The 22,231-nt window shown below is 41.0% G+C and overlaps 2 protein-coding genes across 4 annotated transcripts in view; both read right to left on the reverse strand.

The window, feature by feature from the left end:
• Positions 1-5,528, reverse strand: part of C1QTNF4 (C1q and TNF related 4) — a 25,323-nt gene extending 19,795 nt beyond the window's left edge. Inside the window, exons 1-2 of the mRNA XM_072790801.1 lie at positions 5,468-5,528; positions 3,602-3,677 (exon numbers count right to left, since the gene is read on the reverse strand). The gene's annotated coding sequence lies outside the window, so the exon portion shown is untranslated. The remainder of the gene's footprint in view (positions 1-3,601; positions 3,678-5,467) is intronic.
• On the reverse strand, positions 1,614-22,193 carry MTCH2 (mitochondrial carrier 2). Of its 3 annotated transcripts, XM_072790802.1 has the most exons (13): positions 22,006-22,193; positions 19,010-19,094; positions 18,748-18,854; positions 13,377-13,403; positions 12,356-12,418; positions 9,960-10,017; positions 9,648-9,699; positions 9,148-9,207; positions 7,389-7,482; positions 6,290-6,337; positions 5,468-5,535; positions 3,602-3,677; positions 1,614-1,824 (listed from the first exon to the last, which is right to left on the reverse strand). In XM_072790802.1, the coding sequence occupies exons 1-13, from the start codon at positions 22,090-22,092 to the stop codon at positions 1,738-1,740; spliced, it is 912 nt and encodes a 303-aa protein (XP_072646903.1). In that variant the 5' UTR covers positions 22,093-22,193; the 3' UTR covers positions 1,614-1,737. The 3 variants fall into 3 exon arrangements, with proteins under 3 accessions (XP_072646903.1, XP_072646904.1, XP_072646905.1); XM_072790803.1 differs by lacking the exon at positions 13,377-13,403 and having other exon boundaries at positions 22,006-22,192; XM_072790804.1 differs by lacking the exons at positions 12,356-12,418; positions 13,377-13,403 and having other exon boundaries at positions 22,006-22,192.
• Positions 22,194-22,231: the final 38 nt, after the last annotated feature.

Consider the following 22,231-nt stretch of genomic DNA (forward strand, 5'->3'; position numbering starts at 1 on the left):
ATCTCAGTTCTTATTTACACAGGAATCTGTTTATTATTTTTGCAGGTGAACCTTAAAAGTCCCTGCATGTGTTTAACCCTTGAATAAATTTTAGATGTTTGACCGCTAACAGCCTATGTAATTTTATGGAGGGCCACTGGTATAAGTACCCTTATTGGATCTGTAGCTTGGAGGAAGTCAGACTCACTGGACACTACTTCCTAAAATCCTTCATGGCCCAACTTGCACAGGCAAAACCAAAGCCCTGGTGCCCTCTGGTGGCAGATAGTGCTTATAGTCCACTAAGCTTCTCAACTAGGAAAAAGCACAGAAGCCACAGGATAATAAACATGGCACATTTTCCTAGATCATCTTTACTGAAGGTTTTTTTGGGGGGAAAAAGTGGGTAATGCAAAACATTTTTATATTAAAACAAATGCAGATAATATTGAATAGAATATAAAATTTACATTACTTTTTGAGACAGTTAAGAGACATCAAAGACATTTCAAGGTAGGCTTCTCATGAGCTTCAGGCTGTATTCCTAAACCCTGAGGGAGAGAGGAGACCCCTGCATGCTCACTCTAATATTATGGGCGCTGCTCTTTTGATAGAGAAGTCTGAGAAGCAGCAAATTAAGTGCTTAGTCATTTGGCAACATCCCAGTGGATTAAATTAGTGAAACCATATGCTTTCTCATCCTAGAGCATTTGAACCTGCTTTATAAAGGCCTGAGTAAATAGGAGCTTTATGCTTGAGTTGAAATTATTTCCCTCTAAAATGGTATTTTTTTTCTCCTATGAATGCTAACATGCCTGAGAGTATGACATGCGAGGTGGTCAATATCCTAAGTGCCCTGTGGATCTAAGTGTGCATTACCAGGTAGGAAGGAAAAGCAAATTACTCACCTTCTGCAACAACAAAAATGAAAATTAAAAACTGAAGAAAAGATTGTAAGATGATAATCTGTACAGAAAATCTGATATATAAAGACTTCACTCTTACAGAAGAGGCTACTGCTACAGTATTTGCTTCTCATATTTTTACGACAAGAGTTTCTTTTGCGTGGTCGCCGGGTGGGAGGGAGGAAGCTATTATGGCTTCCTTTCCAAATCTTGCTTGTTCTCTGTAATTTTCCCTTTGTTTTTGTTGTTGGCAACAATTTGTTACTTTGCAGTAAGAGACTGAAGGAGAGGATACCCAGTGGAGAGATTTTCCAGGGTAATTTAGCAATAGATTCTTTTTTTTTTTTTGAAGGATGAGAGACAGAGTTAATCAAACGTGCTTAGAAGCATTTAATGGGAGGCAGATTCTGATGGATGCTGAGGCTTTAGGGTCTACTAAAGAAAGGTAATTAATAATCTCCCAAGTAATTTACCTTATTATATTTCTTAAGTTTTATGGAATTCTTTCTTTCTTGAGAAAGCCTTACAATTTTACAAAGCTTTAAAATTAAGATTCAAATCACATGAAAACCTGCCTATACCTCTTGTAAAATTAAACTTTTTTTTCTTCCCTATTTAAATAAGGACTCTGGAGCAAAAACGTCCCGTTTCAGAATAACAGAAGGGGACCATCAGTGGTAAATTATGTAGTGCTGGGAAAAAGAACAAAAAAGGCAGACACTGAACACCTCCATTTTCCCAAGATTAAATGATTATTAAAAAAAGCGCGCCACACTGTATAGAAATCAACATTCTCTCCCATAATTCTGTGCATCTGGGACTATAGAAATGTCACTGTCCCTGCCCCACATCTTCAAATTAACATTCTCAGGTCACAACAATAAGTCTTCCCAAAGGGGACCTTCCGGAAAAACAAGCTATTTCCTCGGCTCATATTTCCCTGGAAAAAAAATAAAATAGAAACAAATAAAAGTCTAGTGTGAACACAAGGTCAGCCAGTCCAAATCAGCAGAGAGATGCAACCAGACATATTTCTGGAGACCCACTGAAAGGGCCAGGACTCGCCCAGGGCTCTCACTAGGGAGAAGCACTATGCACTCCAACTGCGACAAAGCTTCGTGAAACTAACTACAGGTGTGCCATGGGGATGAGGCAAGCATCTCACTTGCTTAGAGAGAACTCCCAGTTTGGACTCTGGCTGGGTTATCAAATGAGTCAATCATATAAAGTGCTGAGACAGTCCCATTGCTCGCTAAGGGCTAGCTTTCACCCAGAATGGTCAGATCTCTAGAAAGGATAATAGAATCTCACAATTAGGTCATAATGTTGTTAAGCTTAATTGAACAGACTCTGAAGTGAGACTGCACCTAGATCCTGCTCTCACAAATACAGGCTGTGTAACACTGGGTTATATAATTCATGTTATTTAATGGTTCAAAGTCCTAGTTTCTTCAGATATGAAGTGGGACAAAAAGAATGGTACCTAACCTCATATGGTTATTTTGAGGATTATAAGAGCTGATACATGCGAAGCTCTCAGCACAATGCCTGATACACAGTAAATACCCCATCCAGATTTGCTATTGTCCTAAGCATTTAGGGGACTGATTACTCCCTAGGTAAGGTGTCTGATACCCTAATACATTTTCTTTCTTTCTTTCTACAGTAGAGGGTTAGTTAGAAAGTAGGGAAAGAAGGGCCACTTTTCCTTTTAAATGGGGAACACAACAGGAGATTCCCCAATAGAGAGTGTAAGACTCAGAACGAAACGCAGAATGTTCATGGTGGGTCTGTATGGAAATCACTAAAGTGTTCTAGCCTGGATTCACATAGGGGCCTGCTGGCCTGGCATGCATGCTGAGCAAAAACAGCACTTAGGCTTTTTTATTTGGAGTTCAGGCTGAGGAAGCCTGGGCTGTGAACAGAGGCCTTTCTCACATGCATTACTAGTGCTATAATGTGACAAAGGGATTCCTTATACACTTTTACAATCCTTGAAAAAGTGCTTCCCACTTAAAAGCAGCTTTAAGCTGCTAGCCATTTAAAGTGATCCTGTGCTGAATTTAGCACACAGCCACCCATTATTTAGGTTCCTAATAAAGCTTTATCTAGACTGAGAATTTCTGGTTGCAGATGACATACCTCACAGCAATAATAAAGAAGAAACTGGAGTCTGGACAAGATCATTCTCTAAAAAAATTAAAAGTAAGAGACCAGCTCCATCATCATCACTGTGACAATGTCATAAACAAACAATTTCCTGTTTCTCAGTTTCCTCTCTACTATACTTTAGGGAAACACATGAATATATAAGGCGATTCTGAGAAGTTACAAAAAGGTGAGATTAGAAAAAAAATAACCTGACATTGCGGCCATCATTTTAACAAGCAGGGTAACTGTCTACCCAGACCCTATTAGTAACTTGAATGTGATCGGTCAAGAAGCTTCTAGATCACATCTAGGGCTTCTTAATTCATTACTACTCCTGATGACTTCTAAGCAGCACATTCTACAACTATGCTGGAGTGAAACACAGAACACTGTAAAGGGTACAGTGACTGGTAGCTAGAGAGTAATCTATAAAAATTAACTCGGGATTCCAGAGATGTTGTTTAAGAAAACACAAACAAGATAAAATCAAATATGAGAGAGAGGAGGGGTGAAGGGGGAGGGAGGAATGGAGAGGGAGAGAGAGAGAGAGACTGAGACAGAAGTACCTCTTTTTGTAGCATGCACCAGCAATCTATCCAAGAAGTATATATTGGGGAGTAAGGAGGGGATCCACCAGCAAGCCTGAAACAGGGGGGGGGAAGAAAAGATTAGCTATTCCAATTAATGTTTCCAAAGCTTTCTCTCAAGAGTTCCATAAATCTCTGTCAAAATATTCTCCTACCTAGAAAGCTCCCCAAGAGTCAATTTTAGTTCCAATGGAACAATTGTATTGGAGCGGGGAAAAGAACAAGCATCCAAAAAGGATTTCCCTTCCTCATATTTAGGTGCCTTTTTTATGATTTTTTTTAAAAGTGTATTTTCATTTATTTATTAATGAGAGACACAGAGAGAGAAAGAGTGAGAGAGAGGCAGAGGCCCAGGCAGAGGGAGAAGCAGGCCCCACGCAGGGAGCTCGACGTGAGACTCGATCCCAGGTCTCCAGGGTCACGCCCTGGGCCGAAGGCGGCACCAAACCGCTGAGCCACCGGGCTGCCCTTTTTAAAAAATTTTTAAGTAATCTCTACACCCTATGTGGGGCTTGAACTCACAACCCGGATATCAAGAGTTCCATGCTCCCCCAACTAAGCCAACCAGGTGCCCCTCATGTTTAGGTTTGAAACAGCAAGTAAACAGAAACTCCAACCAGTTATGGATTTTCTAAATCTGGGTTTTTAATTTGAGAATGAATACAATTCAGAACCTAGCAATTATATAATTAAAATGCAGGGAAAAGGGATTTAAAAATTAGATGGTGTTCAAAAGAACCTAAATAGAACAATAATGCATCTAAACTATGGTGACGGGTGCCTGGGTGGCTCAGTGGTTGAGCGTCTGCCTTTGGCTTGGGGCATGATCCTGAAGTCCCAGGATTGAGTCCCACATCGGGCTCCCTGCATGGAGCCTGCTTCTCCCTCTGCCTGTGTCTCTGCCTCTCTCTCTGTCTCTCATGAATAAATAAAATCCTTAAAAAACAAACTGTGGTGACTACATGCCTTACACAGGTATAACCCATAATCACTTCCTCCCTAAAAAATTTCTAAGGAATAGTATGACATTCAACTCATCCTTAAAGTGTGTCTTGGGCTAAAATGTGGCCGCTGCCCTATTGATCACAAAACAAAAAGAATGAGACATGACATCAAATACGATAGCTATCTTCAAAACTCCACAGGGGCTAATTCTAATTAGCATTTTGTTTGAAAACAAGTCTAATGGCTGTGTCAGGGACTGTACAGGAACAGTCTGGAATTAAACACAAGACAAGATTTCTGCCCAAAGTGGCGCAGGCACTTGGCATCTAGAAGCTGGAAGTCAGTGACGTCCGCCACCAGATCACCACCCACTCTTCCCAACCAATACAGTCAAAGGTTAAGAAACTTTCTGTGAGAAAAAAGAAAAAGAGAAACTTTTTATGGACCTAAATTTCCTAAATTTTCTATCTTTAAGACTTATTTTTTCTATGGGCCTTCTAGGAAAAACATTGTATACAGGCTGCCATTCAATCCATGACATAACCTTTGTAACTTTCATAAAAAGGACATAGGTTTAAAATAAAGGATAGATGTGTAAATAGAGTAATTTAATCACAATCCTGCCTTTCCAGAATAGGACCTAAACTATAGGTAAGTGTATGCTATCTGTAAGTACTTGAGAAATAGCCTTTATGGCCCTCTCTAAGAGGATATGAAGTGGCTGCTTATAATACAAATTGATGCCATTGATGCTGCATGGAGCACATAGAGAAAACATTTAGGAAACCTAGTAATGGCACCAATTGTACTTTTCTTCCCCAAAACTCTTTCCTGGACTGCTCTACCTGTCAGACATACACAGGCAGCCAACTACCAGCATAGGAAATACAAGGCACTTACCCACAGTTGTTGACAGCCATAAGATTAGAGACAAGCACAAAGGGATAGGTCAACATACTGGCAAAAAACTGTAAAGTGGTAAAAAGACAGCTAAGTTATTAGGCCATTCTGCATCTTTAGTTTCTTCTTTCTTCTCCCTTAAAGTTCTAATGCCATTGTGGTCAATACTCCAACACTGGCTTTGCTTTCTCAGCAACCCAAGAAAAATGAAATTACACATTTTTGAACCTGGATGCCTCCTCCTAACATACTGCTGCAATTTAATAAATAATTTAATAAAAGGCCAGAAGGCTTTTCTTGTGACTGAGACTTCTTTCCAGTAAACTGAACCACATTATTTAAGAGAAAAAGTAAATGCAATTAAATACAACAAAGCATTAAAAAAAAGAAAAAAAAAAAAACCTGGAAACAGTAAGAAAATGTGAATGTCCTTCCAAAGATGATGGAAGCTGCCTCAGAAGTTAACTACTGGAAGACTCCGCATGACTCAAGAGGGTGAAGCTCTTCGGGGCAGGACCAGCAGGGTGCGGTGGGAAGCAGGCCTGAGACTTGGGGGCACAGCTGTGGTGAGAAACGCCCACATGCCCCACAAAAGCTGAACAGACCAAACCACGTGGGCTTGTCAGTGCCATTCCTGTGACACAGGGACCCTGTGTTATTCTCACCTATGACAAACATTAATAAACTTAGGAGACTCTCCTGGGAGACATCACCTGGTTGCTTTGAAGTAGTGATGACACATGACCCAAGTAAAAGTTAAAAGAAAACAAAACAAAACACAACTCTTCCTAGAAGGTTAAGAGGATTTAAAGAAAAACTCACTCCTGTGACAGCTTGGGAATAACTCTTCATCTCACTCATGGTAGAAACCTAAAACAGGAAGAAAACCTTTATTAGAATGAGTAAAAAAAAAGTAAGATGATGTTAACAGCGAACTGCCACCAACCACATCAATATATATTCTATCTTTAAATTTTTAGTTTATCTGATAGCCCAAAAATTAATTTTGAGATGAAAACATAACATACCAATGAGTATAAAAAGGGAGTGGACAAAATGATCAACTTGATTCAACATGAGGAGACAAATTCACATGACTATGATGGCTGAGGAACAAATGTAATAGCCCCAGGATTTAAAAAAAAAAAAAAAAAAAAGGGCAGGGAGACTGGTAACCTTTCCCCAAGTCCTAGAAACCCAATCCTTGGAAATGACAGTTGTAGTGTTATCTGAGGGATATGTGCCCAGCTGTGTTCCTGTGTTCCAGATGCTGAAGAGACCAGTCTCCGTACTCTAGAGGGACACAGCGTGGGTTCAGTCCTCCCTCTGTGTGTTCTATTTCCCATCATGCTATAGGGCTGCCTGTGTATAGAGAAGCCCATAGCTTCCAGGGAAGGCCAATTCTCAAAACCTCCTAGGCTGAGGTTTCTAAAAAGCCCAAACCAGGAGTCCCTTTAACACTACAGATGAGGTGAAATATACCCTTGCTATGCTATAAAACTGTCTCCCTTCACAGTGTCCTTGAAAATTACCTATCAATACAGATGCGATCTCCAGCACAGAGATAGGGCTAGATTTCTTAGGCTTACTCATATACTCTAGGGAAATTTTAGGTGCATCTTTCTATGGTAAATAGTATAGGCCATCCCATGAGCCTTTAAAAACTTGACTGATAATGTTTAGCCATATATCGATGAGTACGGCAAATTGTAACAAAGTCCCACTTTATCCTCTTTTTGTGTTTTTAAAAAGACTCTATACTGAACCTGGGGCTTGAACTCACAATCCTGAGTTGAAGAGTCACATGCTCTACTGACTGAGCCAGCCAGGCACCCCAACCACCTTACTGTAAAGCTAACCAAGCTGCCCTGTGAAAACAATAAAGTCCACACCAGTACATATTATCAAGATCACAACCTACCCCACTGTCCAGTGCATAGGTATTGACGAGGTAGGCCAGTGAGTTACAGAGCCACAAAGAAATGATGTCACCTAGGAGGCGAGGAATAAGACCCCTACATGAAGAAACAATAAAAATAAGAAGAACCAAGAAACGTGATCAGTGAAGAGATAATCTACTCAATACAAACACTTCTCAAAGAGAGATTTCAGTCTTCTAGAGAACTGAGAAGACACTGCCAGAAGCTAGCCCTAACTAGTTCATTATAGTTAATTAACTGTATTTGAGATTAATCTGTACTGACTTTCATTCCCATTTTTCAAATGTAGGCTGGCTACACCCCTCAAAGCTACTACACCCAGTGGCTCACCTTACTATTAATATGAGCAGGGGAACAAAAATGTACCGGTTTTGGAGAAGAGTCTCAAATACGATTTTAGCTAAGCTACATGATATTCAAATTTGACAACGCTGAAAATGACACCAAAATTACAAAACAGGAATGGCCCAAAAAGAAAGAAGTAAGGGACACCAAAAACCATATTCCCAGGGCCTGAGTGGCCTTGGTGAGGCAGCATGGAGCAGCAGGATGAAATCACCCCACAGACCAGAGACCGGGTTCAAATGCCACTTACAGGTGCGTGACTGGCAGCAAATGAACTTTGCAGAACGCTAACTTTTTCTAATCTCAAAAATAAGAATAGCCTCCATACCCAATGTAGGGCTTGAACTCACAATCCTGAGATCAAGAGCTACATGGTCTACCAACTGAGTGACCCAGGTGCCCCCTCCCAGGCTATGACGTGCAAATAAAAATGCTTACTTGGAAACACTGAAAATGAAAAAGGACCATTTCTAGTTTCTGTTTTTTAATAAATAAATAAATTAATTAATTAATTAATTAATATTTTATTTAAATTCAATAATTTCTGTTGTTAATAAAAGAATGAGATGGTAGTCTAAGTTCTTCCAAAGGAAACCCAAGGGAACGAACACAGCCTTACAAAAATGTATTACTCTCAGGGTAAGGAAGAGAATTTTCCCATTTTTCAAAAACTAAGTTTCCCCAGTTTATCAACTGTACATCATTAGGAACTTATTATAAAGGTAGAAACTTAGAATTAAATTTTTTTAAAGATTTTATTTATTTATTCATTCATAAGAGACACAGAGAGAGAGAAGCAGAGACATAGGCAGAGGGAGAAGCAGGCTCCATGCAGGGAGCCTGATGTGGGACTTGATCCTGGGTCTTCAGGATCACGCCCTGAGCCAAAGACAGACGCCAAACCACTGAGCCACCCAGGGATCCCAGAAACTTAGAATTAATTTAACAAAATTTTAACGGAATTGAACAAAACAAAAACTCCCAAACAAAACACTAATTTCCAATGTTTTAGATACCCACAAGCAAAATTTTGGGATCTTTACAAGAGAATTAAAGTAAGAGGAGCTTTAAAAAAATAAAATAAGAAGAGCTTTAATAGGGCAGCCTGGGGGCTCAGCGGTTTAGCACCCCCTTCAGCCCAGGGGGTGATCCTGGGGTCTTGGGATTGAGTCCCACGTCAGGCTCCCTGCATGGAGCCTGCTTGTCCCTCTGCCTGTGTCTCTGCCTCTCTCTCTCTCACTCTCTCTGTGTGTCTCTCATAAATAAATAAATAGTCTTTTTTTTTTTTTTAAAAAGGAGCTTTAATAGAAGTTAAGCCAGGAGTTGTGCCCTGATTCTCATTAAAGCTTTCCACTCCCACAAATAACTGCATACGTAAATCAACAATTTACTTACGCAAAAAATCCTAGGATGCCCTCTTCGCGATAGATGGTTACTATGGAGTCATAAAGTCCACTAGGTATAAAAGATGGAAAAGCAAAAATACATGAGGATTATTTTGGAGCTAGTAAAAAAAAGTTCTTATTATCACTTTTGACAAGGAAATTTATATCCCACTCCCTTTTCTGCCACTTACACTCTGCAAAGATAGCTGAATTTGGAGACAGAAGTGGAGGTATTACTACCTAAGGGTGTAGTCACATGGAGTCAGGGTGAATTTTGGCTTCAGTGGCTCTGCAACTTACTCTTGAGATCCTGGGTAATAAGCTCTTAAATCTGGGCCATTTTCTTCTATTTTACCATTTTTTGTTTGTTCACTTTTGCACAGATCAAATGATAGATCATTTTGTTCTGTTAACTCTTAAGGAACCATAAAAATGTAAGGCACTTCAATAGATCTCTGGTTTTTTTTGTTTGTTTTTTCAATAGATCTCTTTGAAAACAAAAATGCTTACCAGTACTTGGATTCTCTGCCAATGAATTGTACCATAGATCTCAGTGTGATCACTGCAGAACATAGAGAAAAGATTTTTTAAAACTACGTCGAGATAAATTTTGATAGCCCTGAAAAAGAAAAAAGGTTTTTCCATCTAAAGACACTTTGCTCTCTGGATAAGCTGGATAAATGCCAAAACAAGCAAACAAAAAAACATGCAGGCAAGGCTCTTTAGTGAATTCCCGTACCAACCTATCTAAGCTGTCAGGGGAGAGCATGCTATGAAAAGTAAGGTAACAAATCAGATTTCAGTTACCAACTGCAAACCTACCGTGGAAGGGATGTGTGATGAGGGTAGCAGCGGAACGGGCCATCATTTCTCGAGTTGTCTAGAAACAATCAACACATACTTCTGAAATCTAAACAAATGACACTCAAATTCCTGTGAGAAGTGATGTGGGCGACACAGCACTCCTACCCTGAATGTGATACAATAAAATAAACTGTCATCCTCTCATACCTTTAACTCACAGATTTCGGTTATGGTTATTTCTCAAAATTGATGCGCAAAGCAGATTTCTGTTATGTTCTCAATTTTATAGATTGAAAAAAAAACAAAAACAAAAACAAAACAGAGGAGAGTCACTAGCAAACAATAACCAAGTTGAAATGAAACTATGAGACCTGTTAGATTTTTAAGTTGCTTTCTTGCTGTGAACGATTTCAGAGATTCTGATATCTACGTTATACAAATGTCAGGCTCTGTTTGTTTAATCTGTGCCAACAAAACAACTTTGAATTGTTTTTCCACCACAACCCCGTAACTGTGTAGTATCTTAGAGCTGCTATTTATCTTAGTTTCTCTCTTGTTCAGGACTCTGTAAAGAAGTAGCAAAGAAAATTAAATATTCAACATTTAGGAGGTAGGTTGTGAATACAGCAGGTCAATTATCCATTTATGCATTTAAACATTATCCTCGGGATCCCTGGGTGGCGCAGCGGTTTGGCGCCTGCCTTTGATCCAGGGTGTGATCCTGGAGACCCGGGATCGAATCCCACATCGGGCTCCTGGTGCATGGAGCCTGCTTCTCCCTCTGCCTGTGTCTCTGCCTCTCTCTCTCTCTCTCTGTGTGACTATCATAAATAAATAAGAATTTTAAAAAAATTAAAAAAAAATAAACATTATCCTCGATCATCTAGTTAAGACATCCCTAACCCCATGCCGATGATAGTCTTGAGAAGAGCCCATAGGACAGGATGGGGTAATTAAAGTTAAGAAAACATATTAATACATATAACTCTACTCTTTCTTTTTTTTTTTTAAGATTTTATTTATTTATTCATGAGAGACACAGAGAGAGAGAGAGGCAGATACATAGGCAGAGGGAGAAGCAGGTTCCATGCAGGAAGCCTGATGTGGAACTCGATCCTGGGACTCCAGGATCATGCCCCAAGCCAAAGGCAGACGCTCAACCACTGAGCCACCCAGGCATTCCATAGTTCTACTTTTTTATTAAAGTAGAAAATTGACAGAAAACAGTTGATTCATTTGACATCTAGACCTGCTTCTTTTGAAAGGTATATTTTAGAAAGCAGCATTTACTACAAGACTGTGATCTCACTAAAGACAATTAGACAATGTAGAGACTAAGAAATAAAAGAGCAGCTTTGAAAGCCATAAATATTAAGTCAGGCATGAAACAAATGGCATAAGAAGGGAGTGGGAAATGGGTATGAGGAACAATTACGGGTCAGAATAATGCTATAAGAACATCTCCTGATAGGTAATATACAACACACAAAGGGCCTAGCCACTGGGTTTAGCACCACTGTGCCAGAGGTCTACACCCCTATTAGAAGAATACTTTCAGTAGAAACCTCTTCAATTTTATTTCTTAAAAAAAAATTTTTTTAGGGATCCCTGGGTGGCGCAGCGGTTTAGCGCCTGCCTTTGGCCCAGGGCATGATCCTGGAGACCCGGGATCTAATCCCACGTCGGGCTCCCGGTGCATGGAGCCTGCATCTCCCTCTGCCTGTGTCTCTGCCTCTCTCTCTCTCTCTGTGTGACTATCATAAGTAAATAAAAAATTTAAAAAAAATTTTTTTTAAAGATTTATTTATACATGAGAGACACAGAGAGAAGCAGAGGCACAGGCAGAGGGAGAAGCAAGCTCCATGCACCGGGAGCCCGATGTGGGACTCGATCCGGGAACTCTGGGATCACGTCCCGAGCCGAAGGCAGACGCGCAACCGCTAAGCCACCCAGGCGTCCCAACCTCTTTGATTTTAAAGATGAGCGGACAAAATTAGTTTCCTTGAAATGCATCTAATTCAGGGATCCCTGGGTGGCGCAGCGGTTTAGCTTTGGCCCAGGGTGCGATCCGGGAGACCCGGGATCGAATCCCACGTCGGGCTCCCGGTGCATGGAGCCTGCTTCTCCCTCTGCCTATGTCTCTGCCTCTCTCTCTCTCTGTGTGTGTGACTATCATAAATAAATTAAAAAAAAAAAAAAAAAAAAAAAAGAAATGCATCTAATTCAAATAGCAAGCAATGCTTTTTTTCTCTTTTTTACGATATACATGTAGAAAAGCCTAAATTAAATTGAAGGTCTAATTTCATTTGGAATAAACACTGAACATATAGGCCTGATAATACTGATTTCACAAACTGCCATAGTGTATACACTGTGTTTCAGAGAAAGAGCATAGGAAATAATCAGTCTCTTACCTCCTTGATAACTTGGTCAAAGGAAGGTGTGACTTCTTTCTGTACATTTCCAGAGCCTAAATCCTAGATATCAAAATGAAAGAAGATAGATATCTTAATGGCTGTATTTATTATTGTCATTTTTTAAAAAAAGCTTTTATTTTGTTTTTAAAGCATTATTTGAGAAAGAGAGAGAGCGCATGCGCACCTGCATGAGTGGGAGACGGAGAGGGAGAAGGAGAGGCAGACTCCCCACTGAGCAGGGAGCCCAACGTGGGGCTCAATCCTAGAACCCTGGGACCATGATCTGAGCCAAAGGTAGATGCTCAAATGACTAAGACACCTGGGCGCCCCCAAGGATTTTTTTTTTAAGATTTTATTTATTTGAGAGAGCAAGCGAGTGAGAATGAGAAAGAGCAAGCACAAGCAGGGGGAAGAGCAGGCAGAGAGAGAAGCAGGCTCCCCACAGAGCAGGGAGTCCAATGAAGGGCTCGATCCTAGGACCTTGGGATTTTGATCTGAGCTGAAGGCAGACGTTTAACTGACTGAGCTACTCAGGTGCCCCAAGATTTTGTTTTTTAAAAATAATCTCTACATATGACGTGGGGCTCGAACTTCCCACCCCAAGATCAGGACTTGCACACTCCACTGAGCCAGCCAGATGCTCCTATCTTGATGGTTTTAAATAGAACTGTTCAAACTGGTGGTCACCATGTATGCCAACACTCACTGAAATGAAAGGGGAATTGACTGCTTGTTCCTTCTTTTTTTTAAAAGATGTTATTTATTCATTGGAGACAAAAAGATAGAGAGAGAACACGAGCAGGGAAAGACGCAGCGGGATAGGGAGAAGCAGATTCTCTGCTGAGGGGCTGAAGGGCTCGATCCCAGGACCCTGGGACACGACCTGAGCTGAAGGCAGACGCTTAACCATCCGAGCCACCCAGGCGCCTAGTGCTTGTCCCTTTCTCCTAAAGAGGACCAAATAGCAATAATAACTTGCAAGGGAGAGGGGCTCATGCATAAGTCAGCTCCAACATACCTCGACCTTGTCACATTCCTGGTAATGCTACAAAGAAGAGAAAAGAAAAGAAAGGAGGATTAGGGCTGTCACAATGTCACCGGGAGAGGACATAAAATGAGAATAAAACATGTTGGGTTTTTTGGCTGGGTATCTCCAATAATTTTTTTAAGGTTTTATTTATTTATTCATGAGAGTCAGAGAGAGAGAGGGAGGCAGAGACACAGGCAGAGGTAGAAGCAGGCTCCATGCAAGGAGCCCGATGCGAGACTTGATCCCAGGACTCCAGGATCATGCCCTGAGCCAAAGGCAGATGCTCAACCACTGAGCCACCCAGGTGTCCCCAATAATTTCTATTTCTAATTAATCAATGGAAAGAAGTATCTCTAAGATAATCTCATTGCTAAGTAAGGCATTAGCCAGCCAGAGGAATGAGCAAATGAAAACACATCTAAAAGAAGAAACAGGAAAACAAATCCGAATAAAAATCCAAGGGCATTATTTACTACACGCACACATTTAGCAAAAATAAGCTGGTAAAAACATAGCCTAGCACTAAGGCTATGGAAAAAGCCTGAGTTTTTTCATGAAAAAGCAGGACCAACGCCAAACAACCTGATTAAAAAATGGGCAGAGAATCTGAATATACATTTCTTCGCAGAAGATACACAGATGGCCAAAAGGCAAATGAAAAGATGTTCAACATCACTCATCATCAGGCAAATGCAAACCAACACCACAATGAGATATCACCTCACACCATTTAAACTGGTTATTGTCTGGGCAGGCTGGGTGGCTCAGCGGTTTAGCGCCGCCTCCAGCCCGGGGCGTGATCCTGGAGACCCAGGATCGAGTCCCACATCGGGCTCCCTGCATGGAGCCAGATTCTTCCTCTGCCTGTGTCTCTCATGAATAAATAAATAAAATCTTTAAATAAAAAAAATATATATATATATAATAAACTGGGTATCATCGAAAAGAAGTGTTAAAGATGATGTGGAGAGAAATGAACCCCGATACTGTTGATGTGAATGTAAACTGGTATAGCCACTGTGGAAAAGTTTGGACATTCCTCAAAAAGTTAAGGATAAAACTATCATAGGCACTGGCTGGCTCAGTTGGTAGAGAGTTTGACTCGATCTTGGGGTTGTGAGGTTTAAGCCCCACACTGCGCATATTCACTTAATAAAAAAAATTTTAAAGAACTATCGTAAAATTCAGCTTTTCTACTTCTGGGCTAGCTATCTGAAGAATATGAACGCTAATTTGATAAAATATACGCAAAATTATTCACAATAGCCAAGATATAGAAACAACCTAAAATGGCCATTGATGGATGAATGGATATGGAAATTATATATACACACACACATACACACACACAAAATGAAATATCACTCAGCCATTAAAAAAGAAAATCTTGCCATTTGGGACAACACGAGTGGACCTTGAGGGTATCAAGTTAAATGAAATTAATGTAGAAAGAGAAAGATGCAAGCTGTGATTTCATTCACATGTGGAATCTAAACAAATAAACCAAACCAAACCAACTCAGACAGAAAGAACAGGTTGCCAGAAAGGAAGGGTGAAATGGGGATGGGGTCAAATGTATGATGATGGATGGTAACCAGAAGATCACTTTGTAATGAATACATATGTCAAATAATAATGTTGTACACCTGAAACTTAAAGTTATGTGCTGATTTTACCTCATTTACAAAACAGAAGTAGTACCAATACCAAATTAGGGCAAGGCTCTTTCCTTCACAGTACAAAACAACAGAGAATTGGTGCCAAGTCTCAATAGCTAAAATCGCCTCACTTTTCCTTTTGGATCTGTTTCTAAAACAAGCGAGAGAGATTTTGTTCTCTTCTAGAATACTGGATACTGCCAGAGTTTAGACTATATTTGAAGAGGAAATATTATTTGTGGGGTATTTGAGAAATAGAAGATGGGCTAGTGAAATATAAGCAGCAACCAAGCCACTTGTCCTACCAGATTAAAAAGATAAGATTTTTTTAAAAATATTTTATTTATTCATTCATGAGAGACACAGAGAGAGAGCGAGAGAGGCAGAGACACAGGCAGAGGGAGAAGCAGGCTCCATGCTGGGAGCCCGAAGTGGGACTCGACCCTGGGACTCCAGGATCACACCCCGGGCCGAAGGCAGGCGCTCAACCCGCTGAGCCACTCAGGGATCCCTCTTTTGTAAAAAGATAAAAAAAAAAAAAATCATAAGAAAGAGAACAAATGTCAAGACTAAGCAAAATGATGCTTTGGGGTCAAATTCCATGTCTTCAGTTAGAGTAATTCTAATAGTTTCAGTTATATTTAAAAATTCTCACTCATTTTTAGTAAAATTGTCTACCTGTCCTTTCTACATTATTCTGAACAGAATTCAATTTCATTCTCCACAGAACTCTTTCTTATAAAGGCTAACAATTTCACCGACCCTGAATTGGTCTTTCTTCTTGACCGCACAAAGCTGCTTTGATACTAAGTGTAGTACCAATCCCTTGTTATATTTTCCCTGGGCTACATGTGAAATACCTATTTAGGGAACCTGGTTAACTCGACTTTATCTCACTCTTCCTGTTCAGAAGGAATTGTTTCAAGCAGTACTTACAGTTTTGCTCTAAGTCCATATGTAAAGCCATAGATCCCCCTGACTAGGAAACGGCTGCCTTTCCATATGTAAAGTTTACTTGGGTAAGGGGAACATTTTCACTGAGCCCAGGGGAGGGTGTGGCTGGGGACAAAAGACTAGTTGTCGGGAACAAGTTTACTTGGGTAAGGGGAACATTTTCACTGAGCCCAGGGGAGGGTGTGGCTGGGGACAAAAGACTAGTTGTCAACCCACCAAAAACATGGGCCCATTAAGACTCCATTACTCTGACCCATGGGTCACCAGCATGTTTCCACATTCAACCTACAAGGACAACAAGAGTAAGTATAAGTGGGGCGACTGGCCGACTCAGTGGGTACAGCATGTAACTCCTGATCTCAGGGTTATGGGGCTTGTGAGTTTAATCCCCTCACTGGACATAGAGCTTACTTAAAAAAAAAAAAAAAAGGAACACATGTAAAGAATAACAAAACAACTGAAGGGGGAAATAGCTTCCATGTGAGGACCCTAATGAGGAACCTCTCCAACTCAAAAATCAAGGAAAGTTGAAGAGAATTTAAAATCTAAGTCAATTAGTACTCATATGTGGAATTTAAGAAATAAAACAAACAATCATAGGGGGAAAAAAAGAGAGGGAGGGGGGAGGCAAACCAAGAAACAGTCCCTTAACTAGAGTGAACACAGTGATGGTGACCAGAGGGGAGGTGGAGGTGTGAAACAGGTGATGGGGATTAAGGAGAGCACTTTCGATGAGCACCAGGTATTGCATAGAAGTGCTGAATCACTATGTTGCACACCTGAAACTATTATTACACTGTATGTTAATTAACTGGAATTCACATGAAAACTTAAAAAAAAAATCTAAGCCAATGAGATCATGAAACTGTTCAACAAAATCAAGACGTGCTCATCGGATGATAAAACATTAGAAGTAATGTTAAAGCCTACAAAGTAAATGAAGGATTGTGCTGAGTACTATTTAAGCAGTTAGTAAACATTTGGAATTTAGGACATCTGATATGTAGGTTGATATTACATAGATTTGATTAGGACATCCTGCTACATTTACTGAGTTAAAGCACAGAGGATAACATACCTTGGTGCCAGTAGGAGACAGAATAATGAACTAGAAATCCACTAGTTTTATATTCTCCACCACACTCATGCTAAATACCTTCCCGTGGACTGTTCTAAATGGTACAGAATTTATATTCATAACATCTTTATAAATATAATAAGGGGCCATTCTGTTTGACCTACACGGTAAGTTGTACAACTGAGAAACCAGTACCATCAGAATCATTAGGTTTGGCATTTGAGGTGAAAAGAAGATGGCAAAACAAAAGGATCACTGAGAAAGAAATGTAACCTTGATGTTTTAACAAACATGTTGTGAAACATTTCAAACATAAGAAAAATCAAGAAAATAATTCATCTACATATCCATTACCAAGGTTAAACATGTTAACATTGTGCCCTTTATGCTTCAGATCTCCGGCCTTCTTGAAACAAAATACCACAGATCCAGAGAGCCAAAGTTTCACCCCTCACTTCTCCCACTTTCCAGAAGTAACCGCTAGCCTGAGATTGATGCACATTTTGGTGAAGTTTAAAAAAAAAAGGCTTTCTCCCCCGAAATTTATATAATACATTTGCAGAAACAGTGCACAAGATACAAATGTACAATGGAATAAATAATTAAAAGACCAATATCCATACAGTCGTGATCCAGGTCAAGGAAAATCATTGCCATTACCCCCAAACCCCATGTATGGATCTTCTCCCCTTTCCCCACAAATAACCACTATCTTGACTTTGATGTTTACCTTGTTTTTTTTGTTTTTTTTTGTTTTTTTAAATAAGTTTCTGGGGTGTCTAGCTAACCCAAGTCAATATAGCATGTGACTTGTGATCTCAGGGTTGTGAGTTCAAGCCCCATGTTGGGAGTGGAGCTTACTTTAAAAGGTTTTTAGGGATCCCTGGGTGGCTCAGCGGTTTGGCACCTGCCTTTGGCCCAGGGCATGATCCTGGAGTCCCGGGATCGAGTCCCGCGTCAGGCTCCCTGCATGGAGCCTGCTTCTCCCTCTGCCTGTGTCTCTGCCTCTCTCTATCATGAATAAATAAATAAATAAATCTTTAAAAAAAATAAATAGGGATTCCTGGGTGGCGCAGCGGTTAGCGCCTGCCTTTGGCCCAGGGCGCGATCCTGGAGACCCAGGATCGAATCCCATATCGGGGTCCCTGCATGGAGCCTGCTTCTCCCTCTGCCTATGTCTCTGTCTCTCTCTCTCTCTCTCTCTGTGTGACTATCATAAATAAATTAAATTAAAAAGTAAATAAATAAATAAATAAAAGGTTTTTAAAAATAAATACATAAAAAATAAGTTTGTATCAGAAAAGATCTTACTAGGGGTAATGTTAGAAATAAGAGGAAAATACCTTCAGAAAGAAATATGCCTATTTTAATCAGCTTCCTTCCTCCTTCAAATAAATAAAATGAGCTACACAGGAGATCAAGGTAAGTGTTTCTGTTCAGAATGACTGGTTCAGAGGAAGAAGGCTGTGCAGATCAAAATCAATCACTTCATTTTATACAAATTCCCCTTGTATCCCAGGAAAGAAATAAGAATGGGTATTTGAAGTCAATGTTTTCAAGAGGAAGAAAGGCCATGGTCATAAATATACATCTGAAATTGCTCCTGGTCAGTACAACAAACTGCATAAAAGATAATCTAAATCTTTGGAAGATTAATTGATTTTCTTACCTGTAAAACTTTACCATGGACCACAGTTCCAAGGACACCTGAACACAGTCTTGGAGTTAAGCCTGTGAACAACCCACGCTTCCCATCGATGCTTGCAATGTGCTGAGCTAAGAACACAAGTCAGAGATTTAAATTCCAGCTGAAAGAAATGGTTACATAGAAATTTCATGTAAACATGGTTTCTGTATCTTTTCTTTCAATAACTTCTGCCTATCACCGTCCTCAATATCCTCCAAATTCCAAATAAATCAAAAACACTTACCATAACAAAACAGACCAGGAAGCTGACATACTTGCCGCCCAAAAATATTCCGTCCTATTGTTGGAGGAAGAGGCTCATATCCCACCTTTAGAAATAAGAGAATATATCAATACTAAGCAATATTCCCCAAAATGTCTTGGTTGCAAGGTTATAAATTTTTTTTAAAGATTTTATTTACTTATTCATGAGACACAGAGACAGAGAGGCAGAGATACAAACAGAGGAGAAGCTGACTCCCTGCAAGGAGCCCGATGCAGGACTCTATCCCGGATCCTGGGATCACGCCCTGGGCCAAAGGAAGATGCCCAACCGCTGAGCCACCCAGGCCTCCCGCAAGGTTATAACTTCTAACCCCAGTTAAAATGCACTGTATGTTTTCTAAGGCAATGATGAAGTATCATCCTTGTCAGTTTCTTACTTTGTCAAATGATAAGACTAGTTTCAGTAAACTCCAAGCTTTCTTTTGGCTCAAATTCTATAAAGTAAACCACGTAGCTGAGATAGACTAATATCAAATTGAAAACAGAATAAGGGAACTTTTGCATTAGGAAAGCTACAGTTTATGGAGGAGGCTCAAAAATATTTTCTAAAGAAAAATCTAACACTTTATTTGTTTTAAAGATTTTATTTGAGAGAGAGAGAGAACATGAACAGGGGGAGGGGTAGAGGGAGAGGGAGAAGCAGGCTCCATGCAGAGCAGGGAGCCCAATGAGGGACTGGAGCCCAACGTGGGACTTGATCCTAAGACTCTGAGATCATGACCTGAGCCGAAGGCAGACGCTTACATGACTGAGCCATCCAGGTGCCTGAAAATCTAACACTTAAAAAAAAAAAAAAAAAAGATTGATTTATTTATCTTAGAGAGACTGCAGGCACTTGCTGGAGGAGGGAGGGCGGGCGGGGCAGAGGGAAAGGGAGAAAGAATCTCAAGTAGACTTGACAGTGAGCATGGAGCCCTACAGGGGCTCAATCTCACAACCCTGAGATTACGACCTGAGCTGAAACCATGAGTTGGGATGCCCAGCTAACTGAGCCACACAGGTGCCCCTGTAACACATTTTTTTTTTTTTAAGTAATCTCTGTACCCAATGTGGGGCTTGAACTCATGAAGTGGGAGGTAAAGAGACACATGCTATACCCACTGAGCCAAGCATCACAAAAGCATTTTTTAATATTTGGACAAAACAGAAGACTAAGCCACCATCAACTTTGTATTTGTCTAGCAGGATGAAACACTCAAAAGGCAAATGCAGATACAACTAGAAAATAAGTATAAGCCATGTTCAACAAGCAGACTGTCGTTAACAATCCAATGACGCGGGATCCCTGGGTGGCGCAGCGGTTTGGCGCCTGCCTTTGGCCCAGGGCGCGATCCTGGAGACCCCGGATCGAGTCCCACATCGGGCTCCCGGTGCATGGAGCCTGCTTCTCCCTCTGCCTGTGTCTCTGCCTTTCTCTCTCTCTCTCTCTCTCTGTGACTATCATAAATGAATAAAAAAAAAAAAATTAAAAAAAAAGAATATTAAAAAAAAAAAACAATCCAATGACGACCATATTAGAATTAACAATTATCATTTTATTTTTACAGTATATTCAGCATTTTTAGTGCTAAAGGGAAACTTTAGAGAATGAGTGCCACAGGACTTGGTTTTGACTCGCTATTACTGTGATTCTTAACCTGCTCAATTAAGTAACTCCTGACTGAACTCCCTGAGAGTGTTACCATACCACTATTTTTAAAACTGAGTATTTGGAAATTACACCAAAACCCTTAAGACACTTGGCAATACATAGAAGAAGTACTGAGTAATGGGCTCCTATGAGATTGACTGCAAAATGTCGCTTCAAGACATGATCTAGCTACAAATGTGCCTATTCTCTTTTAGATGTCACAGCACATCTCAAAGTTTTGTTCTTAGTTAAAATGTAGTAGCCTTTTACATATGGAACCTGAATCCAATGGGTCAACCAAGTAACACATAATTTGGAGCAGCATCAACTGCTGAATAAGAAATGTGGCTCTCTTTAGCGTCTTGCATATTTCTGATGGAAAGGAAGGACAGGGGTTCTAACAACTGCTCCTTTTTTTGGTACAACGCATGACATAATTATGTCAACGCTCAACAAAGGTCTAAAAAAATGAATGGCATGCCCATCACAGGGGATTCTAGAAAGGCAATTAAAAATACTATCAAATAGTGTATCATCAGTTAAAACCTGACTTACTTGCCTGTGAATATAAAATACGGCTTCGGATTATTTTACAGTAGATCAGAAACTAACATAAATGCTTGAACTCTTCCATCTGAACTATTCCCAGCCCAGACAGATGTGATTTTCACTGTCATGAGCCACATGGGCTGTGGCTGGAGAGCGCTCAGTGAGCTCAGTGTGAAACCTGAAATTTGAATCAGCAACCACTCCATTCTCACTTCTGAATGAGCTTTTTGTGTTTACCTGGGTATCTGGGGCTAAAATCTCGGAACAGAACAGCAGCAGTAACAGTAGCAAATAAAAATGAAAAAAAAAAAAAGGCTAATAAAGTGTTGGCTCCCCTCGAATTTCAAATTGGTTTTTAACAGATCTCATGTCCTGCGTTTGGGGCGGAGGAGGAGGTGAATGCTGATTTCTGAGAGGCAGGAGGGGAGGGCTGGGAAGCTTGTGGTGGCAACTGGCCAGGACCAACCTCAGGGAAGAAAAAACAAAGTTCACGGGAGCCACCGGGATGGGCAGAGCAGGACGGCAGTTGGCTGCGGGGAAAGGATCCGGCCTCCCGGCTTAGGCAGGGAGGCGAGACCTGGGGAAAGCCCACGGGCAGTACAACGGGAGCCGCGGGCAGTGCAAGCTGTGCCCGCGGGGAAGGAAGGGGCAGCAGCAGGGAAGGAGCATCTCCGGGGACTGAAGGCCCGGGAAGGCTGGAGCCGATCGCCAAGCGCCGAGGGCAGCGGCGACCGAACGAGGCGCCGGGCGGGGAAGGGGATGGCGACGACTCATACCTGGATGAGCACCTTCACGTACATGAGCGGCTGGGACAGGATGGTGAGGCCGGAGCCCAGGAGCACCTGACTGGCTGCGTCCGCCATGATGGCACCCGCGGACGGACAGACAGACCGAGCCACCAAGCGACCGAGCCGCTCCCGGATCACGTGCCAGGGCCGCCGGCTCCACTGGCCCGCCCGCGGCGCGCGCGCACGCACGCAGCGGCGCGCGCCTCCCCGCCCA

The sequence above is a fragment of the Canis lupus genome, chromosome 21, assembly GCF_048164855.1.
Source record: "Canis lupus baileyi chromosome 21, mCanLup2.hap1, whole genome shotgun sequence".
Lineage (NCBI taxonomy): Eukaryota > Metazoa > Chordata > Mammalia > Carnivora > Canidae > Canis > Canis lupus.

Excerpts from the sequence above, each read along its gene's own strand:
- MTCH2 (XM_072790802.1), bottom strand. The coding sequence starts at position 22,092 with ATGGCGGACGCAGCCAGTCAGGTGCTCCTGGGCTCCGGCCTCACCATC. Across the intron at positions 18,855-19,009 it reads TCCTGGTCTGTTTTGTTATG|CTCAGCACATTGCAAGCATC; the intron begins GTAAGTGTTTTT and ends TTGTGTTCTTAG. Across the intron at positions 3,678-5,467 it reads ATGGCTGTCAACAACTGTGG|GCTTGCTGGTGGATCCCCTC; the intron begins GTAAGTGCCTTG and ends CCCCTGTTTCAG.